Below are 23,429 nucleotides of genomic sequence, written 5' to 3' on the forward strand. Positions count from 1 at the left end.
TCATAAATATTGGCAATATCATTTTAAAGTCTTCTACTTTAAAATGTATAATATATGTCTGATTTGCCAATATAAATGAGCGAGATTAAATAAATTATTAGAAGAATTTTTTTGCTTAGCAACAACACTTTTGTTTATTTTAGTAATATTTTGTATTTTGACAACGGCACCCGATTTGGGCGTCGAAACGTTAATAAAATTATTTTTTCATTTTAATTGTGGCTTATTTCCGATATAAATAATTAATCAAAATTCCCTATATTTTACGAATAAAAAATATATTCTGAAGTTGATGTTTAGTAAAATACCGTATATTATGTGTAATTCCAAGTAGTTTTACGCTAATGACGTCGACTTTGCAAAGTAACAAGACACTTACTCAACATACATACTACACATGACACTAATACTCATGTTGTGACTGGCTGAATGACATAAAGTCTATGAAATAAAAAAAAAATAAGAAAAAAAAACTTAATTTTTTTGTTAATTGTCATTTTTGACATTTTTGACCTGGGGTCATTTCCCCCCCCCCCCTTGGTCATCCGTGTAACAAAAAAAGGTTGGTCATCGGAAGGTTAATGAAAACAATGACGGCTGTCAAGAAATACAAATCAGAATCGAACAGGCCAGAAGCACATTTACAAGAATGCAGAGGCTCCTGTGTTGTCGGAACTTAAACCTTGAGTTAAAAATACGACTGTGCTATGTGCTATCCGTATTATACTACGGGATAGAAGCATGGACACTGAATAAAATTGACGTGAGGGGACTATATGCATTCGAGATCTGGATATGGAAAATCTCAGGGGTGGATAGAATAACCAACGTAGAGGTAATGGGGTATACATAAGGAAAGAGAAGTACTTCTAAAAATTAAGAGAAAAAACTGAGATATTTGGGACATGTGATGAGAGGATCTAATAGTCCAGGTCATTATGCAAGGAAAAATCTAGGGAAAAAGATCCATAGGAAGGAGACGTGACTCATGGCTGAAGAACCTTGGGAATGGTTTGGATGTAGTAACAACGAAATATTTAAAGCCGCGGTCTCAAAAGTAAAAATAGCTATGCTGATTGCCAACCTTCGAAGAGGAGACGGCACCTAGAGAAAACGAAGTTACTAAAATATTTTTTGTGGATTCTGACTTTTTATTCTATGATCTATACTTATTAGTTATGTCGCGATTAATTTGGTTATCTTCGGCTTCAGAATTTTAGCTAATGCACTCCATATGTTCTGAAATTTTTAACTTTGTCTTCATTTCGTTTCTTTATCTGTCTAGTGTGTCTTCAGTCTTTCACTTAACTATATTACAGAAATATTTGAAATGATCACTACAAACCCTACTAGAAATACATCCCCATGAACCCATCACCGGTAACCCGTCGCAGCTCTTGTCTGCTCGTCGTGTCATGCATATAATATACAAAGTGATATAGGCTGTTCTCTACAGTGATGAACACGCTAATAACCAGCAAAATAACGCAAAAGATGGAAAACGAAATACGTTGTGAAATAAAAAGAGATCAAACTAATAGACGTGGAAAACTATCAGTACAAACCTATAAACTTACATTTTATTACGATATTTCCTACCTTTAGACATTAGCTCTAGTTGACTTCGATCATAATAATATACGTATGACGTTTAGTATGACGTTGAGTAAATATTCTAGTTGAGTCAGTTTTATTATTAGTTTGATTTGTAATTATAATGGCTACCAATTAATGTTTTTTTACTATCATCTGTCTTGATTTATTCAATCATTAGTAATTTGTGCTAAAATGGGAAATTAAAATTAAATATTTTTCGACATCAAATATTATTATGACTGATGTCACCTAGTTCTGAAGCTAATGTATAAAAGTGGGAAATATCGTAATATAATGTTAATTTATAGGCTTATACCGATAATTTCCCACATCTACAAGTTAAATCTCGTTTTATTTCAAAAGGTACTACGTTTTCCATCTTTTGCATTATTTTGCTGGTTATTAGTGCGCTGGTCACTGGGTGTTTGGTAAAGAATGCTTAACCTTAGATTCCTGAGCTTAAAATAGGTCTCGATCTAAGCTAACTTGCCTTAGTACGAAAGTTGACAATAACAGAAATCTTCTTCTTCTTTAAGTACCGTGCACAAATTTTTAGGCGTGGGTAGCTTCCATAACAATTTGCCGATATCGTTCTCGACCTTGTGCGGCATGTAACAATTGATGTGATAAGCCAGTCCATTGGCGAAGGTTTCGGAGCCATGAATATTTCTTTCGACCAATTCCTCTTTTTCCGTCGATCTTTCCATTGAGTATTAACTGCAGCATCCTGTATCTGCTACCTCTCATTATATGCCCCAGATATTCAAGTTTTCTCTTTTTTATCATCTTCATTAAGTCACCTTCGCCTTGACCTACTCTGTTTAAGACTTCTCTGTTTGAAATGCGTTGAACCCAAGATATTCTGAGCATTCTACGATACGACCACATCTCAAAGGCTTCTAATTTGTTCATCATGTTAACCTTCATGATCCAGGTTTCACATCCATATAGTAATACAGGATACACATAACATTTTAGGAACTTGATTCTTAGTTGTAAGTTCAGCTGAGAGTTGCTCAGAATAGATCTAAGTTTCATAAATGCTCCTCTTGCAATTTATATACGAGTTTTAATTTCTTCATCCGGATTTAGTGTCTCGTTTATCCAACATCCTAGGTATTTAAAATGGTTAACTTTTGTTATTGATTCATCATTGACAATTAGTTGCATAGGGCCGACGTCTTGTAATAACAGAAATACAGGGTGTCAAAGTTAAACTTCTGTTTAATTTATTCTTGAATATTTCCTAACAGGCATGGGATAATAACACGAAATTTGGTAAGCAGGGGTTTTTTGGGACAAGAAAACTAAATTCGCTACCAAAAATGATGTATTGTCCAGAGGGCGCCACATACGGCTTTCAGTGTTCATTTAATAGATTCAATTTTTTTTATTACCCACTCGACACACTTTTTGAATCAAAAGTTTTATTTTCTTAATATTGGGTCTATTGAATAAAAAGAAGTATTTGCTTTTACTTATACGAAGTTAAGTATTTACTTAATAGTAATTGAATAAAGTCATTTCTTTAATCCCTTATTCCATTACTATTAAGTAAATACTTAAATAGGAGGAAGTAAAAGCAAATACTTCTTTTTATTCAATAGACCCAATATTACTTAACCCTGCTGTCCTGTTCGGGTCTATTTGACCCAAAAAATAATTTATTTCTTATTTTACAAATTATTACGCGGCGTAACGATTTGGTGTTTCGTGACTTTATTACCTAATGTGAGGGCTTTGAATTGCATAGGAAATAAACAATCAACTACCTGATTTTTTTGATAACAATGCAATTGTTACCTAGGGTACGTTTGGGTCAATATGACCCGCCTATTTGGCAGTACCTGTGTGTTTGTCAGCCGAATACGTCTGTAAATAAAAACAGATTTCTGCAAGCTAGAACTTGTAAAACAAACTGTAGTATAGCTGGACGATGTTGCAAACCAAATTATAAATATGACCAACATGGACGGACAGAATGTCTTTGGAACCAACTAGAAATACATGAATAAAGTTGGTTTCCAAGCATACATTGGTCTTTTATGTTTAGCTCTAGTTTATAAGTCCCATGGTAAATCAACTAAAAGTTTGTGGAATGAAGAAATGAGTCGTGGTATATTTCAATCAACAATGTCGGTTGATATATTTTCAAAAAGTTTGCAAGTGACACGTTTTGATAACAAAACTACTAGACAGGATAGGACAGGTTTTGATAAAGTTGCTGCAATACGTGAAATTTAGGAAACATAGGTAGAAAATGTACCAACATTTTTTAACCCTGATGAAAATGTTACCGTCGATAAGCAACTAGTTGCCTTTAGAGGCCGCTCTCCCTTCAAATGGTACATTCCAAGCAAGCCAGCGAAATATGGCACAAAAGTTTGGGTTTTATATAGTAATGAACACTAAAACTTCTTATTCTCTAAAATTTCAGATCTATACAGGAATACGTGTGATGTTTGACTACAGTAGTGATTTGGAAGTCCAGAATATTACGTATAATAACTTTTTTACATCGTAAAATTTAGGACAATTTCTTCTAAAACAAAGTAGATACAATGCCGGGGACTATAAGTAAAATAAACCGAAGCTATCAGCAAAAATCGCGAATAAAGAAGTTCATAGCTCGTCTTTTTTGCTTCACGTAAGGTACCACTGTTGTTGACAATATACCTAAAAATAATAAAAATGTTGTTCTTATGAGTACTTTGCATCATGAATCGATGCATCATGCATCACTTTCATCAAATTAAAAAGCCCCGAATTATTTTAGGTTATAATTCCAATAAGGGAGCAGTGGATACTCTAGATTAGCTTGTTGGCACGTACATATACATGTGAGAAGAGATAAATCGCTGGCTAATGATTGTTTTTTATAATCTGCTGGACATTTCTGCTTACAACGCGTTCGTGTTATGGGCATCAATAAATATCCAATGGAATACCAATAAATTGGCAAAACGGCGAATTTTTCTTGAGGAATTGGGAAAAAAACTAATGAAACCATCATTTCCAGAAAAAATATACCAATAACTAAAAGCTCTCACGAAATGGTAAAAAGGACACGAGCAGAAACAAGTAGACAAGATGGAAATGCTAGTGAACCGTCTATGGACAATCTAACTCCGCCTGCTAAACGAGCACGCTGTAAAGTTACCTTAAAAACGATAACAAGACAAATTATTATGTTATATATATCATAAATATACTTCTAAAATCCATTCTTTTTATTACTGTCCCAGTTGTAAACTGAATTAAATTTTTGTAGATATTTGTTACTAGGCTTTTTTGAAAGAAAAATATACCTTTTATTTTTGTTAATAAGGTTTAATTTACATTAACAATATAATTTTTGTTTAATTAACCATAATTTCTTGTTAATAAAGTTTTATTTATCACCATTAGCTTATTTTATTTCGATTAAGGAGCGTAAACCATAGTTGGGTCATATTGACCCGAACAGTACATTTGTGTAGTTGACTCGAACGGGACAGCAGGGTTAAAAAAAAGGTATACTAGATTCATCTCGCTAAACTCAACGGTTTTCGAGATAAACGCATTTGAAATCTGCGATCCAACATAATTTTTGCATAATATCATTGTAGTTACACCCGAAAAATCAACTTGAAACCACAATAATTATTGTGCCAGTTCTCATATTTATGTCATTGCGTCGCAAATTTCTTTTGAAGACATTTGCTATACATTTTTGGAGATTTTTATGGTTTTAAGTTATTTCTTTGGTGTAGCTGCAATGATATTATTATGGAAAAAGTTATGTTGCCTCGCAGACTTAAAGTCGAAAACTGTTGAGTTTAGCGAGAAGAATGTAGTATACCTTTTTTAAGTAAAAATATTAAGAGAAGAAAATTTTTGATTCAAAAGTATGTAGAGTAGATAATAAAAAAAATTGAACCTATTAAATGAACACTGAAATGCGTATAATACATCATTTTTGGCGTCTGGATAATACATCATTTTTGGTGGCGAATTTAGATTTCTTGTCCCAAAAAACCCCCGCTTACCAATTTTCGTGTTATTATCCCATGTCTGTCAGGAAATATTCAAGAATAAATAAAATAAAAGTTTAAATTTGACACCCTATATTTCGGTTATTATCAACTTTCGTACTAAGGTAAGTTAGCTTAAATCGACCTATTTTAACCTCAGCAATCAAGGGTTAACCTATGTATGGCCCATTCTTTTCCAAAAGCCCTGTATAGGCATATATATATATATATATATTGTGGTCGAACCTGCTGAGGACGGTGGTGTATTGGAAATTTAAATCTCACTATATAATTTATTTATTAATAATTTTAATATCTAATTTGGTATGGAGTCTCGAGCCCGTAAGCGTTGCTTATTTAATGCGCCTTATGTTAGCGACGTCCTTGCGATAGATTTTTTATAGTGTATAATTTGGTGAAGGTGCCGTAGATACCACTAAAATTATTATTGTTCTTAACTGAAATTTGTAATAATATGCAAAAAATATGTAAAATAATAATATGCTAAAAAATAGGAACAATACCAAACAAATAATTTCATTTGTCTAATAATAAAACATTGAAATAGTTATTTATGAACTAAGTTATCAATCGAAGTAGCACAGAAAACGACAATAAATATCGCCTCCGTACCACCAGATTGACAACAGGTGGAATATTTTCTTTGGTTACACCTCCTGAGATTTTCAAAATTTATAAATCATACAGGGTGCCGAGGAAATTAAGATGAGAGAATTTTAAATAATTCACAACTTCATCTACTCAGCGTGGTAAAGCTCCAACAAGAAAGATTCCTTAATACTCAAACAAAAGAGTATATATAATCCGGTTCTCTTTTACCGTAAGGTGTCGAGAAATCTGCTTTTACTTCCTAATCATCTCTCTCCAAAGTTTTCTGTTGGATGTCCTTCTCTTGGCTTCCTCCCATGTGAGGTTTCTGCTTTGTAATGATTTTCCCACAGCATCGTTCCATTGTTGACACGGTCTTCCTCTTCTCCTTGTACCAATTCCCTTTGCTTCCCAAACTACCTTGACTTGGCTTTGTGGATCTAACCTATTTAAATGACCGAACCATCTTAGTTGCGATCTTTCTATTGCTTTGTTGGCACTCTTAACATCTAGGTTGTTTCTTATCGTTTCATTTTTTACTTTATCCATTAGCGTAACTCCTTCTACTCTTCTTAAATACTTCATTTCAGAAGATTGTATCTTGCTCTTCTCCCGTTCAGTTAGTGTCCATGTTTCACTTCCATATAACAAAGTAGGGAGGTATATTGTCTTATATACTGACACTTTTGTCTTCTTGCTAATTTTTCTTTTGCTAATGAAACCTGAATTCAGGGAGTGATATAGTCGTGATGTTTTAGCAATTCTGTTGTTCAGCTCTTTTTGCATTTTTCCTTTTCCATCTATTATAGTTCCTAAATATTCAAAATCCTCCACTTGTTCTACTAAATTTCCGTCTAGGTTTATATGGATTTCTCTGGGTGTCTTGGATATAAGTAGAGTTTTGGTCTTTGCTAAATTTATTTTCATTCCTTTATCTGCAAGTTCTCTCGTCCATAAATTTAGGTTGTTTTGCTAAGATTTCTCTGAACTTGCTATTAATGCAATGTCATCTGCAAATACACATTCACTTATCGTTATACTTTTTAATCGATGGTAACCTAAATCTAATTTTCGGGACTCTCTACTGCATTTTTCTATTACTTCATTCATATATATAATGAATAGCAGTGGGCTCAAAACTCCACCTTGCCTTACTCCTTGTGTAGTAGTGAATGTGTTTGATTCACAGTTTAATGCTCGGACAATGTTCCAACTCTTCCAGTACATAGATTTTACTGCATCAATTACTTCTACTCCAACATCGAACTGTTCAAGTGCTTTCCAAATGTGCTGTCTGGGTACCTTGTCAAAGGCTTTTTCCATGTCTATGAAACACATGTATATATCTTTGTCAAAATTAAGGAATTTTTCTGTTATTTGTCTTATAGTAAAGATATGATCTTGGACACTGTGCCTCGGTCGGAAACCACTTTGTGCATGGTGTAGTTGATGTTCCACTTTCTTTCTCAGTCTCATCTCCAGTATTCGTTCATAAACCTTAGCCGGGACACTTAGCATGGAGATACATCGATAATTTGAACATTCCTTTTTATCTCCCTTCTTAAATAAAGGAGCCATTACTGCTGTTGCCCAATCTTTTGGAATGCGTTTCTGTTTCCAAATTGCTATCAGTAATTTGTGTAAGTAGTGTAATGCAGATTCTCCCATATATTTCAACCATTCTGCCTTGATATTATCTATTCCTGCCGCTTTACCATGTTTCATTTTTGCGATGGCTTCGGTTAATTCTTCCAATGTTATTTCATTACTCTCGTTTCTCGCAGTCCTATATATGATCTCTTCTTCTTGTTCTTCTTCATCATCTGTTTCATCTGCTTCCAGTAACTCTTTGAAATATTCACTCCATCTGTTAACTATATCTTGTGGTTGGGTAAGTATTTCACCATTTTTATTTTTTATTTGCACGACAGTACTACCTGATTTACCTCTCATTTTTTTCAGACCTTTATAGAACAATTTTTGGTTTGTCCTACTATCTTGCTCCATCTTTTCTCCAAATCGCTCCCACTCTTCCGATTTAGCTTTTTTAACTTTTTCTTTCACAAGCTTTCTTGCTTCTTTGTGTTTCTGGTACATATGTGAACTGTTATTTTCTAGATAGGCTCTCCATGCTACTTTCTTTTCTTTCACAGCTATTTTTATCTCTTCGCTCCACCAACTAGTCCTTTTTTTGACCCACCAGTAATTGTATATCCGCAAATGTCACCAGCAGCATTGGAAATAGTATCTTTGAAGAATTTCCACTGTTATTCAATGGTTTTTCTTTGTATCCATTTTTCTTTGAAATTTTCGTCAGTGGTTTTGTTGAACTTGTTTTTCACTTCAATATTGGCTAATTTATGTGTTCTTACAGATCTTTTTTCTTGTATATTTGCATTTCTAGTATTATTTGTGTTCTGCTCTTTTCCTTTTATTTTTCCAACAACTAGAAAATGGTCGCTTCCTAATTCTGAATTTCTAGTCACTTTCACATCTTGGATTTTATTTTTGTGAATTTTCTCTATTATGATGTAATCGATAATAGATTTTTCATTCCGGCTTGGAACTACTCGGGTATATTTGTGTATATCTTTATGCTGAAAGAAAGTATTCATTATAACTAGACAGTTTAATCTGCAAAAATCCATTAGTATATCACCGTTAATATTTTTTGTAGTCTCTCCAAATTTACCTAAGACGCCATTGCTTTTTTGTGCTTCCTTACCAACCCTTGCATTTAAATCACCTACTATTAGGATTGGACTAGCACTGTTTTCATATAATTCTTGCAGTTTACCCCAAAACTCATCTTTATTTTTCTTACTATCATTTTCATTAGGACCATAAGCAATTATAATAGTCCAAATATTCTCTCCGTCAAGGTCGGTTCTTATTGTCATTAATCGTTCATTAATTGCTTCCCAACTTTTTATATTATTAACAAAATCGTTGTTAACTAGGCATCCTACTCCCGCTTGTGCCCATCTTGAACTGTCGACTCCACTGTACATTAACGTACAATCATTAATCATCATCTCTCCCTTCCCTTTTTTCTTTACTTCAGTTAGTGCAAGTAGTTTCAGATTAGTCTGCTTGAACTCCATAACAAGTTCAATTTCTCTACCAGCTAGACTTCTAATATTCCAAGTTCCAATGCTGATTTTTTTACTTTTGTTTGTTATTTGATTTTCCTTGTTTACTATATCTACAGTGTTTATTTCGCTAATACCTAGATTATGTCCTTGATTCGTTGCCTTGTTCGTTACTGGTAATTCCACTTGATCACTTATCAGTTTTTTGAATTGTACATGATTTTGTTATGATCATGCTGCTCCTCTAAAGTTTCGCTTTGCCTATTCCATACCCATACCTGGTTATTTACTATCATCTTCTTCTATGCCACCTTGACGTTTTTACCTTGATTTCGCTCTAGTTTTGCTTGTTCCCTTATTATTTTCTGGATACGACGTTCCTGGTAAGTTAGATCTTCGTCAATGGATATTCTGGCCCCTGGAACATCTTTAAGTTTTTTCTTATTGCTAAGATTTCCTTCTTTTTATTCAGATTTGCCATTTCTACTTTATATCTCTTATTACCTATCTTAGTGACTAGGTTTATTTCAGCTTCAACTTTTAAGTATTTCTTAATGTTGTTTACAGTTTCTTCTACAACTTTTTCAGGCTCCGTTTCGTTTATATCTAAGCCTGTGAATATTAAATTATTTTGTTTTTCTTTTTTCTCTATAATTTCCATTCTGTTTTGAACAACTACCAACTGTTTTTTCAATTCTATGTTTACTGTTTGTATATCTTTGAATTTTTCTATGTAGTATTGATTGACTTGCCTTAGTTCTTTAACCTCCAGCATTACTGATTTTACTAATTCCATTAATTCCTTTAATTCATCCATTCTTGTTTTCACCTTGAGTTATCTTCTAAATTTATTCTATAATGTATATTTTTAAATTTAACTGACTATACTTCCCTGTTCATGTGGAACGGTTCCGGATCGCGAAAAGCGCCGAGCCCACCTCAAAAGTTCAAAAGCTCGTCGAACGCTTATCAATCCGCCAATCAATTCCGATAACGTGATTCTATGGTTATGTTTACTGATTTTAAATAAGTTTAAACGTACTTACCGATCGTACTAACACGGCTTTTATCCACACTTTAGATTCTTACTATTATACTATTCACTCTGCTCACTCACAAATTTGTAGATTGTTCGTAATAGCCCAAAATTGGGTAATAATACGGAACCATATACAAACACGTCCTACTCGCACGGCTAGAGATCAAAAATAATCAACAAAAGAGTAAATGAATTAAAAATGTATACACATTCTCAATTTCTTTGCAAAACGAAAATGCAGCAGCTGCATAATACTTTTTTTCGTTTTGCAAAGAAATTGAGAATGTTTATACATTTTTAATTCATTTACTCTTTTGTTTGAGTATTAAGGAATCTTTCTTGTTGGAGCTTTACCACGCTGAGTAGATGAGTTGCGAATTATTTAAAATTCTCTCATCTTAATTTCCTCGGCACCCTGTATGATTTATAAATTTTGAAAATCTCAGGAGGTGTAACCAAAGAAAGTATTCCACCTGTTGTCAATCTGGTGGTACGGAGGCGATATTTATTGTCGATTTCTGTGCTACTTCGATTGATAAGTTAGTTTGTTTTTCGGTAGATGGCCCTAGTTCATCCGTGACATTTCTTTCTTTGCAATTCGGGAAGGCCCAAGCTATGGTAAATGGTTAAAGCGGAGAGAAGAGGATATGGGTTTACTGATGAGGGGAAAAATATCTCCGAAACCGGTATAGAGAGTGCAGGAAGAACTCTCCGATTTAACCAAAGTGTTATGCAGCTGCTGCATTTTCGTTTTGAAAAGAAATTGAGAATGTTTATACATTTTTAGTTATTTATGTATTAAGTCAGTAAAGTGACTCTTTATCGAACGAGTCTGATATTACGAACAGAGCGAGCGTAGCGAGCTAGGCGAGTAACAGACGAGTTCGATAAAGAGTTTTTACTGCCGTGGTGCATACAAAATTTTATCGCAAAATTATTAACATAATTTGATATTAGTTTTAACACTTACTTGCAATTTACAATTTAAGAACGTCTTAAATTTTTGACGTAATAAAAATTTCATGACAGTGATGACAGATGACTTGGCCGCATTCGGTCTTTAATCGATAGTTATCAATCAATATTGAATAATTACTAAATCGGTAAAGTTTTGATTCATTTTAAATGAATATAATTACAAAATATTACGAATTTCACTTTTTGATATAAAAATTAATAATATCATAAATTTTGTACAATATTTTTAATTATTAAAGTAAATACTGTTATGTACACCCAAATAAATAATAATCGATTACTGCCATCGACCACTTACATTCAATCTTGGTTAATGTGATTAATAATCGCGGCAGGTGAAGTAAAATTCTTCTTTCAGTACAATAAAGTGTAATTTTACTGCCGCAAATAAGGGCAAATGAGTACAATAATGAATTACTTTTGTGACGGTTGGCGGTAATAGCTATTTGTATAACAAGGGAGGAAAGTGCTACTTTTCTTCCCGAGAATGAAGTTTACGAAGGAATCATTCAAGGGAGGAAAAGACACTTTACTACCATGTTATAAAAATATTATTTTCCACCATCCTCAACTAACAAGTTGTTTTTTCATTTATAAATAATTTATTTATGTAAATAACTAACAAAATTTATTAGAGAACTAAAACTAACAAGCAGGTACATTATAACTGTCAACTGTCAAATAGAAGTCAAATTATTAATGTAAACATTGTTAAATCAAAATAACAATTTATTGTTTTTTACCATTCTGCACAATACAGGGTGTTCTATAAATAAAGGTTAAAATGTATAGATACTTACGTAATAGATAATAGAATATTGTATAGAGCGTCAATAACTTATTTCATCGATGACATAGCATGACATCACTTTTACTTTTACTCCCTATGGAGTAAAAGTACTTTTACTCCCTAGGGAGGAAAAGTACGACTTTGCTCCCTACAATCAGGTCAGTAAAAGTATACTTTCTGTAGAGGTAGGCGGAAAACTTTTTTTTTGTCACTATTTCCACAAAATGTATTAACCTTCCGCTACCGGAGGGGGGTACAGATTGTACCCCAAATTCGATTTTTCATGAATAATTTTTAAAAATGTTGGAATTTTGTTTAACTGTTCTAGTTACTTCTTCATTGGGATGTGTAAAAGCATATCCAACCATTTGTTTTCAATTTGACATATTTTTACCTATGAAAAGTGCAGCACTGTGCTTGGGGCACAACTTGTACCCCCTCCGTCAACGGCGGTACAGTTCATTGCGGTCGACGCCACTGACTAAACCAGACGTTTTGCGCACGGCACCAAACCTGTTGTTTGCAATAACACACAAATCAGTTCTGTGGATGACTTAGTGCTAACATACCGTTTTAGTTTATCCATTTGTGATTACACGATTTACCGATATGTCGAAAAAAATAAAGACCTTCGGAAAGAACAGGATCGTGAAACTGCAGTGCAGTGGTTAGAGGAAAGTGATGATGATTACCTTTCTGAAAGAGATAGTTTATCGGATGATTCAGAATTAGATGATAATTTAGAAGTAGCGGAATATGAGCCTGAAATTCTGCAGGTAATTTTTATTTTTGTTTTATGTACGATATTTCTATCTTGAGTTTATTATATTTTAGCCATCTGAGAGCGACAGTACTGATTCTGATAAACCACTTTTGGGGGCAGTAGATTCCACATTTATTTCCAAGAATGGTACAGTTTGGAAAAATCGTCCTTTACGAAAAACTAGATGTCGCACAAAAAACTTGCTCAAAAAACCAGGGCTTACAGAAAAATCTAAAAATGTCGCCAAAATTAGTGATTGCTTCAAATTATTTGTAGATTAGAAAATTGTAGAGATCATCGTCAAATGTACAAACCAGAAAGCGGAGAAATACATTCAGGATTGGAATGGGAAAAATCCTAATAAAACAAGAACCTGGTTGCCCACTGATTCAGTGGAAATTTATGCGGTCTTGGGACTTTTGATTACGGCGGGTGCGCTAAAAGCCAATAGGGAACCAGTGCACTTTTTGTGGTGTCGAAACCCTTTGTACAGTCGATCTATTTTTCCGGCTGCCATGTCACGCGACCGATTTCTAGATATAATTTCACTTATGCGATTCGATGATTTGAACACTAGAGAAGAACGTAGAAGTTCTGAAAAACTAGCAGCTTTTAGGGAAGTGTTTACAAAGTTTGTAGAACACTGTAAGAAAGTTTTAAGTGCCACTCTCATCTAAGTGTTGATAAACAACTTGTAAGTTTTAGAGGTAAGTGTCCATTGAGAGTCTACATGAAATCAAAACCAGCCAAGTATGGCATCAAAATATGGGCTCTAGTTGATGCAACAATCACCTATGCTGCTAACCTTCAGATTTATACTGGAAAAGATGGTAACAAACCAGAAAAAGACCAGGGCAAAAGAGTAGTACTTGATTTGGTCTCATTTCTAAAAACTGGTTATGGCATCACTACTGATAATTTCTTTACCAGTGTTCCCTTGGCAAAACAACTCCTAGATCGACAAATAACATCATGTGGAACACTTCGAAAAAATAAGCAGGATATCCCTCCAGTCCTACTACCCAATATTTCTAGACAAGAAAAGTCCTCAGTTTTTGCCTTCACTGAGGAAATAAAACTGGCGTCTTACGTTCCTAAAAAGAATAAGGCAGTAATTTTATTGAGTACAGAACATAACGACGATAAAATTAGCGGAGAAGAGACGGACTACAAGCCAGACATAATCTTGCGTTACAATTCTACACAAGGTGCCGTAGATACTATGGATAAGATGGTAAATGAATATTCTTGTAAAAGAGCCTCTAAGAGATGGCCATTTGTTTGGTTTCAAAATCTTCTAGACATTGCAGGTCTGAATGCATACGTACTGTGGACGACAAAGAATTCCATTCGTGCGTATGAAGCTTCTCACAGACGCAGAGAATTTTTACTAAACCTGGGTCAAGAATTTATAAAGCCCCATGTCGATAGGCGACTACAAAATCCACAAAAATTCCATAAGCGAATTATAAACGCGATGTACGAATTATGCCCACCGCCACCAAGGGAGAATCGCGAAAACGACGCCACCATCTTGAAATCCTCAGGGCGATGTTTACTTTGTCCACGCAAGAAGGACCGCAAAAGCAGAAAAACGTGCAATTCTTGTAAATTCTTTGTTTGTGCTGAACATCAAACAACCACAACAGTTCAAACAATAATATGTACAAAATGTAAAGCTAATAAAAAAAAACGATAATTAATTTTTTCAAGACACCATATATTTTTTTATTGTTACTTATATTCAATAAAAAATACTTGCATTTGTTTTAATTATAAATGTAAAGACTGAAAAAGTTTTGTACACACTTATGACAACAGGTAAAAGGGGGAGAAGTGTACTTTTGAAGTGTGTAAAATTAATAATTCTTAGCTTCTTGGCTATCTGACACCGCAGTATTCAAATGGTAAGGTCTTTTTGACCTTACCATGATCAAATATTCGTTTTATATATAATGTAATTTTCGTGTGAAAGTCCTTTGTGCTCGTTCTTGATGTTTAACTTTTCTGGATACAAAAACAACCAGCGGCAAATTGAACAATTTTTTAAACAGACAGACAAGGTTTTTTCCAACCAATAAAAAACTACATAAGAAACAGAAGTATTTCATATCATAAATGGAACCCATCTCTCTTCATAGTGGTATTTTGACCTTTTTGACCATAGCTCCGGAGATGGCTTTATAAGCCGAAAGCGCTCAGCTAAGAATTATTAATTTTACACACTTCAAAAGTACACTTCTCCCCCTTTTACCTGTTGTTTTAATTATGTTTTAACTAAAATTATTGCATTATGTTAATATTTAATCTATAAAAATGCATGGGGTACATAATGTACCCCCTCCGTCAACTACAAAACAACTTGACCCTTCGGTAGCGAAAGGTTAACAATTACTACCACTACACCTGTTTCGGCAGAGTGCCCTTCTCAAGTTATGGATTTTCTTTCATTAAAAATTACAAAACAGCTGTAGTAATTTTTATTAAATTTTGTGAAAATAGTGAAAATAAAAGTTGTTTTCAGCGTTTTATTGTTACATAAAAGGAATTTCTATCGATTAATAAACTGGGAGATATTAACAGAACTTCAACAACAATTTTCTAAATCCTGCCCTTTGCAATACTGGAAGGTTAGAAAAAATACTTACAGTTTATGGAAAAATCCACAGGTTTCCTGTGACATTTTCCTGTGAAAATTAGATTTTTCATGAGGCATAAACTGGGGATTTGCGATGAATTTCTTAGTCCCGCCATATCCATAGAATGACAAGATTCTATCAATTTTATGAAGAAAATTTTTTGGGCAGGAGGGTTGCAAAAGGACTAAGGGAGTATATAGATATCATCACCATCACACAGCCAAATTTGTCCACTGTAGAACATAGGCCTCCTCAAGATATCTCCACCCTTCTCTGTCCTGGGCAGCTGCAATCCAGTTTGTCGCTATTCTCTTAATATCGTTGGTCCATCTGGTAGATGGTCTTCCACAACTTCGTTTGTCCGCCCTTGGCCTCCACTCTAAGATCTTCCTTGCCCATCTGTTGTCTCTCTGTCTTGCGACGTATCCTGACCATTTCCACTTCAGCTTCGTAATGCGCTTTAGGATGTCTTCCACTCCAGTTCTTCGCCGTAACTCATCATTTCGTATTATGTCTCTCAAAGTTAGGCCAAGCATGGATCTTTATATTTTTCGTTGTCCTACTTGTAATTTTCTTATTGATGTTTTAGTCAATGTCAGTGTTTCAGCTCCATAAGTAAGCACCGGAAGTACGCACTGGTTAAATACCTTTCCTTTTAGCTTTATTGGGATGTTTCCTTGCACACGTCTATTAGTTTGCCATACGTTGCCCATCCTAAAGCTATTCTTCTAGATAATTCGCATGTTTGGTTGTCTCTACTTATTTGTATTTCGTGGCCCAGATAGATGTATTTGTGAACTGTTTCCATATGGCGGTTTTTTAGTGTCAGTGGTCCGCTAGGTACTATATTGGTCATCATTTTAGATGACCAGTCATCATCATTGGTTATATTATAGATATACAAACATGTAATTAAAGTAATGAAATTTTCAAAATTTTCTGAGTCCTGCCAACTTAATCAATTAAATATAATTATTTGAAAATGATCGAAAAAAATGTTGGCATGACGTCTCCTAATGTTTAACTGCATTTGTCCCTTTTAAAATTCTGTGGAAAATTTTCACCCTGATTCCGTGATTTTCTGCGTCATATAATAAATTTTATTATAAAATAAATAATTTAAGTAGACATTATTTAAAATGGCAGGATGTTTAGTTACACCTTTTTTCCTATACATAGTTAAAAACTGTGTAAGAAAATTCCATGTTGTCATGCCATTTTGCAAATATCTCAAGAATGTTAATAAAAAGCTGTTTACAAAGAGGCAGGATGGTTGTGTAGTTATTTCGTATATAAAAATAAAATTTTAAGTCTGTAAAATTATTGCTGGTTGTTATACAAACATATTCATATCACCACAATTTTCTGACTCATAGCATGTCAAGTATGCTTACAAAACACTAATCTAAAACCGTTTACAACGTGAGATATTATTTTCCTGAGTAATGTCTCGGATTTTTACACACTTTTAAAATCTATTACCAAACTGTAAGATCTTTATTTTAAGCGATTAGATCATATTTGTATCTAAGTAAACGTAATAAAAGTAATAGGAAGAAAATCAATAATTTTACAATTAGTTGGTTATAGTAGATATTGTACCTATTATACAGGGTGTCTAGAAACTCCTTTAAGAAACGAATCCCGGAGCTTCCTCACATAACTTTAAGAAAATTTAACTCAATTCACCTAGTCCGAAAATGTTTCATAAGAAGCTAAAGCTCTTTAAAGATGGCATATTATCATTAGGTATTTTTTTTAAAATAGCTCTAGAACACTTCTATCTAGAAAAATGAAAATTGTTACTATTTGTGCTATGGTACCTATACTATGGTACCTATTTATCTTTCAGAGATAAATCGATTCCATCAATTGTCAATGTTTAGTACCGGTTATAGGCGTCCGTTTAGGGTAGGAAAACGCATATTTTTTCGCATAACTTTTCTGTGTTTAACTTTTAAGTAATTTTGACACTGGATTATTAAACTATGGGGTATTCTTGTACTAAAAGGTACTCTTGATTTAAGTCGGTATGATACGCCAAGTTCTAGAAAAATCGATTTGAAAAATTTTGCGGTTTTTGAATTTAAAAAAAAAATAAAAAAAACCTATTTAGAAAAACGAAAGCTGGTACGTTAATTTCTCTTTCAGAGATGAATCCATTTTATCAATTGTGAATTTCTAGTATCGATCATAGGCGTCCGTCTTGGGTAAATCAACGAAATCTCATAACTTGCTTTTATTTTTAAGCATTTTTGACAGTAGAGTATTAAATTATGAGGTATTCTAGTACTAAAAGTTACTCTTGCTTTAAGTCGATAAATACATCGTTTTTTTTTTTAATTTTTTTAGTCAAATTTTTCTTAAATTCAAAATACTTACGAAAAATTTTAAAATTGATTATTTCTAGAAAACGGTGCATCCTACCGACTTAAAGCAAGAGTACCTTTTAGTACTAGAATACCTCACAATTTAACAATATATTAATATAAATGCTTAAACGTTAAAGATAAAAAAGTAAGGCGATAAAATAACCATTGCTCTACCGAAAACGGACTCCTATGACCGGTACTAGAGATTCGCAATTGATGGAATCGATTTATCTCTGGAAAATAAAAAGGTGGACCAGTTTTTGTGAATCGAAATTGAAGCGTTATGGAGATATAAAAAAACCAATTACACGGCACCATCTTCAAAGAGCTCTAGCTCCCTTAGGAAACATTTTTGAATTAGGTGAATTGTGTAAAATTGTCTTAAAATGATCTTAGGAATCTTAAAATTATATAAAGAGTGTTCCATTTAAAAAACAAAAGTTTTTGTCATCCTGTCAATAGGGATAGCCCTGTATATTAGAAAATATTTTTAAATTATGATTCTATCTTTGCCCCACGTTTTAACCAATAACTTTTTTCGTATCTTTTTCGACAAACGAGTAATTGGACTTTGTCACACTAATGCCCCACCCTGTATACGAAATAACTGTAAAACCATCCTGTCCCTTTGTAAATAGACTTATGTTAAGATTCTTGAAACATACGCAAAATGGCATGACTCGTGGAATTTTTCACGAATTTTCTTACAAATCTAGGACTCCTGCCGTCTTACTAGAACCGTTTAACCTTCCTGCCAAGTACCGAAAAAGTATTGATTGAATTTGAGTATTAAAACTTTTTAAAGTCAGGACTCAGAAAATCACGGAATCAGGGTGAAAATTTTCCGCAGAATTTTCCAAGCGACAAGCATACTTAAACATTAGAAGACGTCATGCCAATATTTTTTTGATCATTTTGAAATAAATGTGTTTAATTTATTTAATTGGCAGGACCCAGAACATCATGAAAACTTCATTATTTTCCTTACATGTTTGTATACATACAGTCAGAAAAATGAAAGAATACCCGTAAACGAACATATAAAACACGCTGTATTTTCCTGTCACCATGTCATACAAAAAGTTGGCCAGCGCAAGTACATGTAATAATTATTATTACATGTACTTGCGCTGGGCAATTGTCTTTATAAAATGATTGTGTTTATTGTGTTTATAAAACACGCTGTATTTTCCTGTTACCGTGTCACAAAGACAATTGCCCAGCGCAAGTACATGTAATAATAATTATTACATGTACTTGCGCTGGCCAATTTTTTGTATGACACGGTGACAGGAAAATACAGCGTGTTTTATATGATCGTTCATGGGTATTCTTTCATTTTTCCTACTGTATATACTCCGTTAGCCCGTTTGCATGCCTCCTGCTCAAAAAATTTTCTTCATAAAATCGATATTATCCTGTCATTCTACGGATATGGCAGGACTCAGAAATTTATCGCAAAACCCTATTTTTATTTTTTGGGTAAATCTAGTTTTTACAGGAAAATGTCACAGGAAATTTTTGGATGTTTCCACAGATTGTAAGTACTTTGTCTACCCTTCCAGTGTTGCAAAAGGCAGGATTGAGAAAATCGTGGCTGAACTTCTGTATAATATCTCCCGGTCTATAACGGTCGAATCTATCAAATATCATTTGAACATAATTATGGCAATATTGTTCCTTAAATTATTTTAAAAAGCATTGATGATCTGATTTTAAACTGAAGTAAATGCACCTTTGGCTTTAAGTCGTAGCACATAATTAACAAAGATAAGATCAGGAAAGGGATGTAGCGATAATGGATATTTCAAGTTTATCAAAGAACGGAGAAATGTAGTCTTAGAACCCTAATTAGGCTCACAGCGAGAGTTAGCCGAAGCAATATTGGAAAAATAGACAATAAGACAAGCTCTTAAATCAGTGGTATTCTACAAGGGTTTCTACTATATTTTGTTATACGTGAGCATTTGGGATCAAAAAATTTGAACTTTAATTTATTTAGTGAAATTTGTATAACCTTTACAGCTTTATAAATAGATAAAACTTACCCCAGAAAATAAAGTCGAAAAGGCACTTGAAAAAACAAAAAATTACTGAACTTTATTTTGTAGTTGGAATATCTAGGGGAAATCAATAGACAAGGTGTACCCTCTCGTGAGTACAAAATTTATACTGCTTCATGATATTGTGTTGGGATACACGGCATCTCTTAGTCTTCCTCTTCTTCAGCTGCACCTCCACCACCGCTCTTCTTGGTGAGGTTCTTCCTCTTAACACGTCCTGGACGACCGCCTCCCAAAGGTGATTTCAGAGAGAAGTCGATGTGTTTTTGTGAATCCAAACGGACGATGAATGAGGAAATGTTCACAACTTGTTTGCGGACCCGAATGTGTCGTTGTCTGATCAATACCCTAGCATGATGGATTGACTTAGCTAGACCAGATTTGAAGACTTGTGTTTGCAGACGTCTTTCCAAGAAATTTTCAATCTTGAGACCCAATACGTAATCGAGCTTCATTCTGTTTTCATCTAGTACTCCAATACGAACCAAACGACGTAGGAGTGCATTACCTTCAAACAACCTGTGTTTTTCTTTGTCATCTTCTATTGTTTCTGGTACTTCACATATGTATATTTCTACATTCTTCAATATTTCGTTTCCTTGTTTAATAAATTCCTCAATTGTGCACACTTTAAAAATAATATCGTTTACGTATATTTTTACTTTACGTACTGCATTCTCTACCGCCAGCTTATCAAGCTGTGCCAACATTTGGTTTAAATCGAGATGATTTAATCCTGTGGCTATGCTCTTGCTGCACTTTATTTTGTTTTTGACTCTAATGCTCAGTCTTGGTGAGATTAGTTCTGCTCCAAAAGACAAAATTGGTAGTCTATGCGCCTCTAAATTATTTAGTACCTTTCTTACTGTCTGTTTGTGGGCTTCTGGCTGTAGTGCGAGTTCACTTTCTGCCTTCGTTTGCCTTGCTTCCTTCTTCTTTTCTCTTGCTTGAGCTCGTGTTATAGCTAATATATGGGTATTGTCTATGTATAGGTTCTTTAGTTGATGTAATGTTATTCTTGAAAGACTATCTGCATAGTTATTTTCCCCGGTTATATACTCTATTTCGAAATCGTATTCTTCTAAATCTAATCTGATTCTTGTAAGTTTCGAAGTTGGTTCTTTCATTGCAAATGTGTTAGTGGTTTATGATCCGTTTTGACTAAAAATGTTGGTGCTCCATATAAATAACATTTGAAATGATTAATTCCCCAATGAATCGCTAGTAATTCCTTAACGATGATAGGTTTATTACATTCTCCTTTATTGAAACTTCTTGATGCGTATGCTATTGGTAGGTCTATTCCGTTATAATCTTGACTTAAAATTGCTGAACAACTCTCGTTGGATGCGTCTGTTGTTAGTATGAATTGTTTATTGAAATCCGGATATTTTAGGATCGGTGGCTTCATCAGAGATGATTTAAGCTTATTGAATGCTTTTTCACATTCTTCTGACCAAAAAAATTCTACTCCTTTTCTTGATAATCTGTTGAGTGGTCTGCATATTTCAGCAAAATTTTTAATAAAACGTCTATAATAGTTACAAAATGCTACGAATCTTTTTGTTTCTTCCGCTGTCTTAGGTGTCGGGTATTGTTCAATCGTTGCATATTTCGCTTTGTCTGGTGATACTCCTTCCTGAGAAAGATCATGTCCTAAATATGTTACTTCTCTTCTAAAAAATTGACATTTTCCTGGGTTAAGTTTCAAATTGAATTTTCGACATGTCTCGAATGTCTTTTTCAGTTTGTCTAGGTGATGTTTTTCGGATACTTCTATTACTACTATATCGTCCATGTAAAGAAATGCTTTGTCCGGTGTGCACCGGACCTCATTCATTTTAACATTAAGAAAACATCTAATGTTTTGGTATATATATCATACTAGTGACGTCATCCATCTGGGAGTGACGACGTAATCGATGATTTCTTTAAATGAAAATAGGTGCCGTGTGATAGCTCAATCGGAAGGCTATTCAATTTTGTATTCACTAATATAAACATTAACATAATTATTTATACAGGGTTTGAATTAAAATTTTTTTGACTTAAATTAATTCCAATATTTAGATTACGTCATCACACCCAGATGGGATGACGTCACTAGTACAAAATTACCAGATGTTTATATTGCTAGATATTTATGCCAAAAAATTATAATTTAAAAATAAAAAACGATCTGTTTTGTGATTTATCTCGAGAGTCGCCCATTCTCAAGAAAATGGATTTATTCCAACTCAAACGTCCTCACTGTATTTGTTTATTTGCCAAAATATTGTTTATAAATTTAAAACAGTGCTGAGGCCGCTTAGATAATCCGATTTTAATTCTGTAAACTGTATTAGATAGGTAAGGAACCTCTTTATATGTAAAAAAAATTAGCAAACTTCTAAGTGATCTACTTTTTGTTCAGAAAGTTTTTAAAAAATTTGAACTTTAAAAAAAGTAGATTGCAAAATTATTATGCAAAATCTATTAAATCGATTTTAATGAAATTTGGTGGACGGTTAAAATACGCTGTAAGAATTTTCTAAGCAAATTATGAAGGTTCTAAGTGAAATCAAAGTGGTTAAAAAACATTGAATAAAAACAGTCTTTTTGCCTCCTTATTTTCTATTTAATTATATTTTGCAGAAAGGGTAATAATTAAAGACATTTTAAACCAGTCGTTTATTATACAAAATTCAATTATCTTTATTTTCTTTTCCTACGAGTTTGTTCCGAAATGAATCGTTTTAAAGTTATAAGCAATGAAATTAGAAAAAACTCGATATTTTTCGAAATTTTTAAATATTTCAATTTTTTATTAAGAGGAAACAGTATCTATCAACAGGTAGCGAAAACGCGTTCCAAGATTGCGGCTGTAATTTTGAATATTTTTTCGAGATATTTGGCACACGTATTCGTAATATAATAAAGAATGGCGGTACAGAGCCCAATTTGAAAAATATATTAATATGTGGAAATTACTCTGTAATTAAATACAATATTAAAAAAAACGAGACTGTACCGCCATTAAGAAGAACAAAAAAATACATTTTCTTTAAATAAACTTTTTTATCCGATGCCTAGATTTTGTGTCATTTTGGAACTACTAATGAAATAAAAACTTTTAGTAGCTCCAAAATGACACAAAATCTAGGCATCGGATAAAAAAGTTTATTCGAAGAAAGTGTATTTTTTGTTCTTCTTAATGGCAGTACAGGCTCGTTTTTTAATATTGTATTTAATTACAGAGTAATTTCCACATATTAATATATTTTTCAAATTGGGCTCTGTACCGCCATTCTTCATTATATTACGAATACGTGTGCCAAATATCTCGAAAAAATATTCAAAATTACAGCCGCAATCTTGAAACGCGTTTTTGCTACCTGTTGATCGCTACTGTTTCCTCTTAATGTTCCGGACATATTTGAGAAGGAGCATAAGTCAATTATAATAATTATTGAAGTTGTCACCTAACTTTAATTGC

General features: G+C 33.4%; 2 protein-coding genes across 2 annotated transcripts in view; one reads left to right on the top strand and one right to left on the bottom strand.

Annotated features, from left to right (window-relative positions):
• Positions 1 to 23,429, top strand: part of LOC126880901 (inactive dipeptidyl peptidase 10-like) — a 378,845-nt gene that overhangs the window by 171,870 nt on the left and 183,546 nt on the right. The window lies entirely within an intron of this gene.
• On the bottom strand, positions 20,101 to 20,496 carry LOC126879766 (40S ribosomal protein S9-like; the record flags this gene model as incomplete). The annotated part of the gene is made up of 1 exon (XM_050643017.1): positions 20,101 to 20,496. A coding segment is annotated over one exon (396 nt), but the record flags the coding sequence as incomplete, so codon positions are not given.

The sequence above is a fragment of the Diabrotica virgifera genome, chromosome 2 (genome assembly GCF_917563875.1).
Source record: "Diabrotica virgifera virgifera chromosome 2, PGI_DIABVI_V3a".
NCBI classification, from domain to species: domain Eukaryota; kingdom Metazoa; phylum Arthropoda; class Insecta; order Coleoptera; family Chrysomelidae; genus Diabrotica; species Diabrotica virgifera.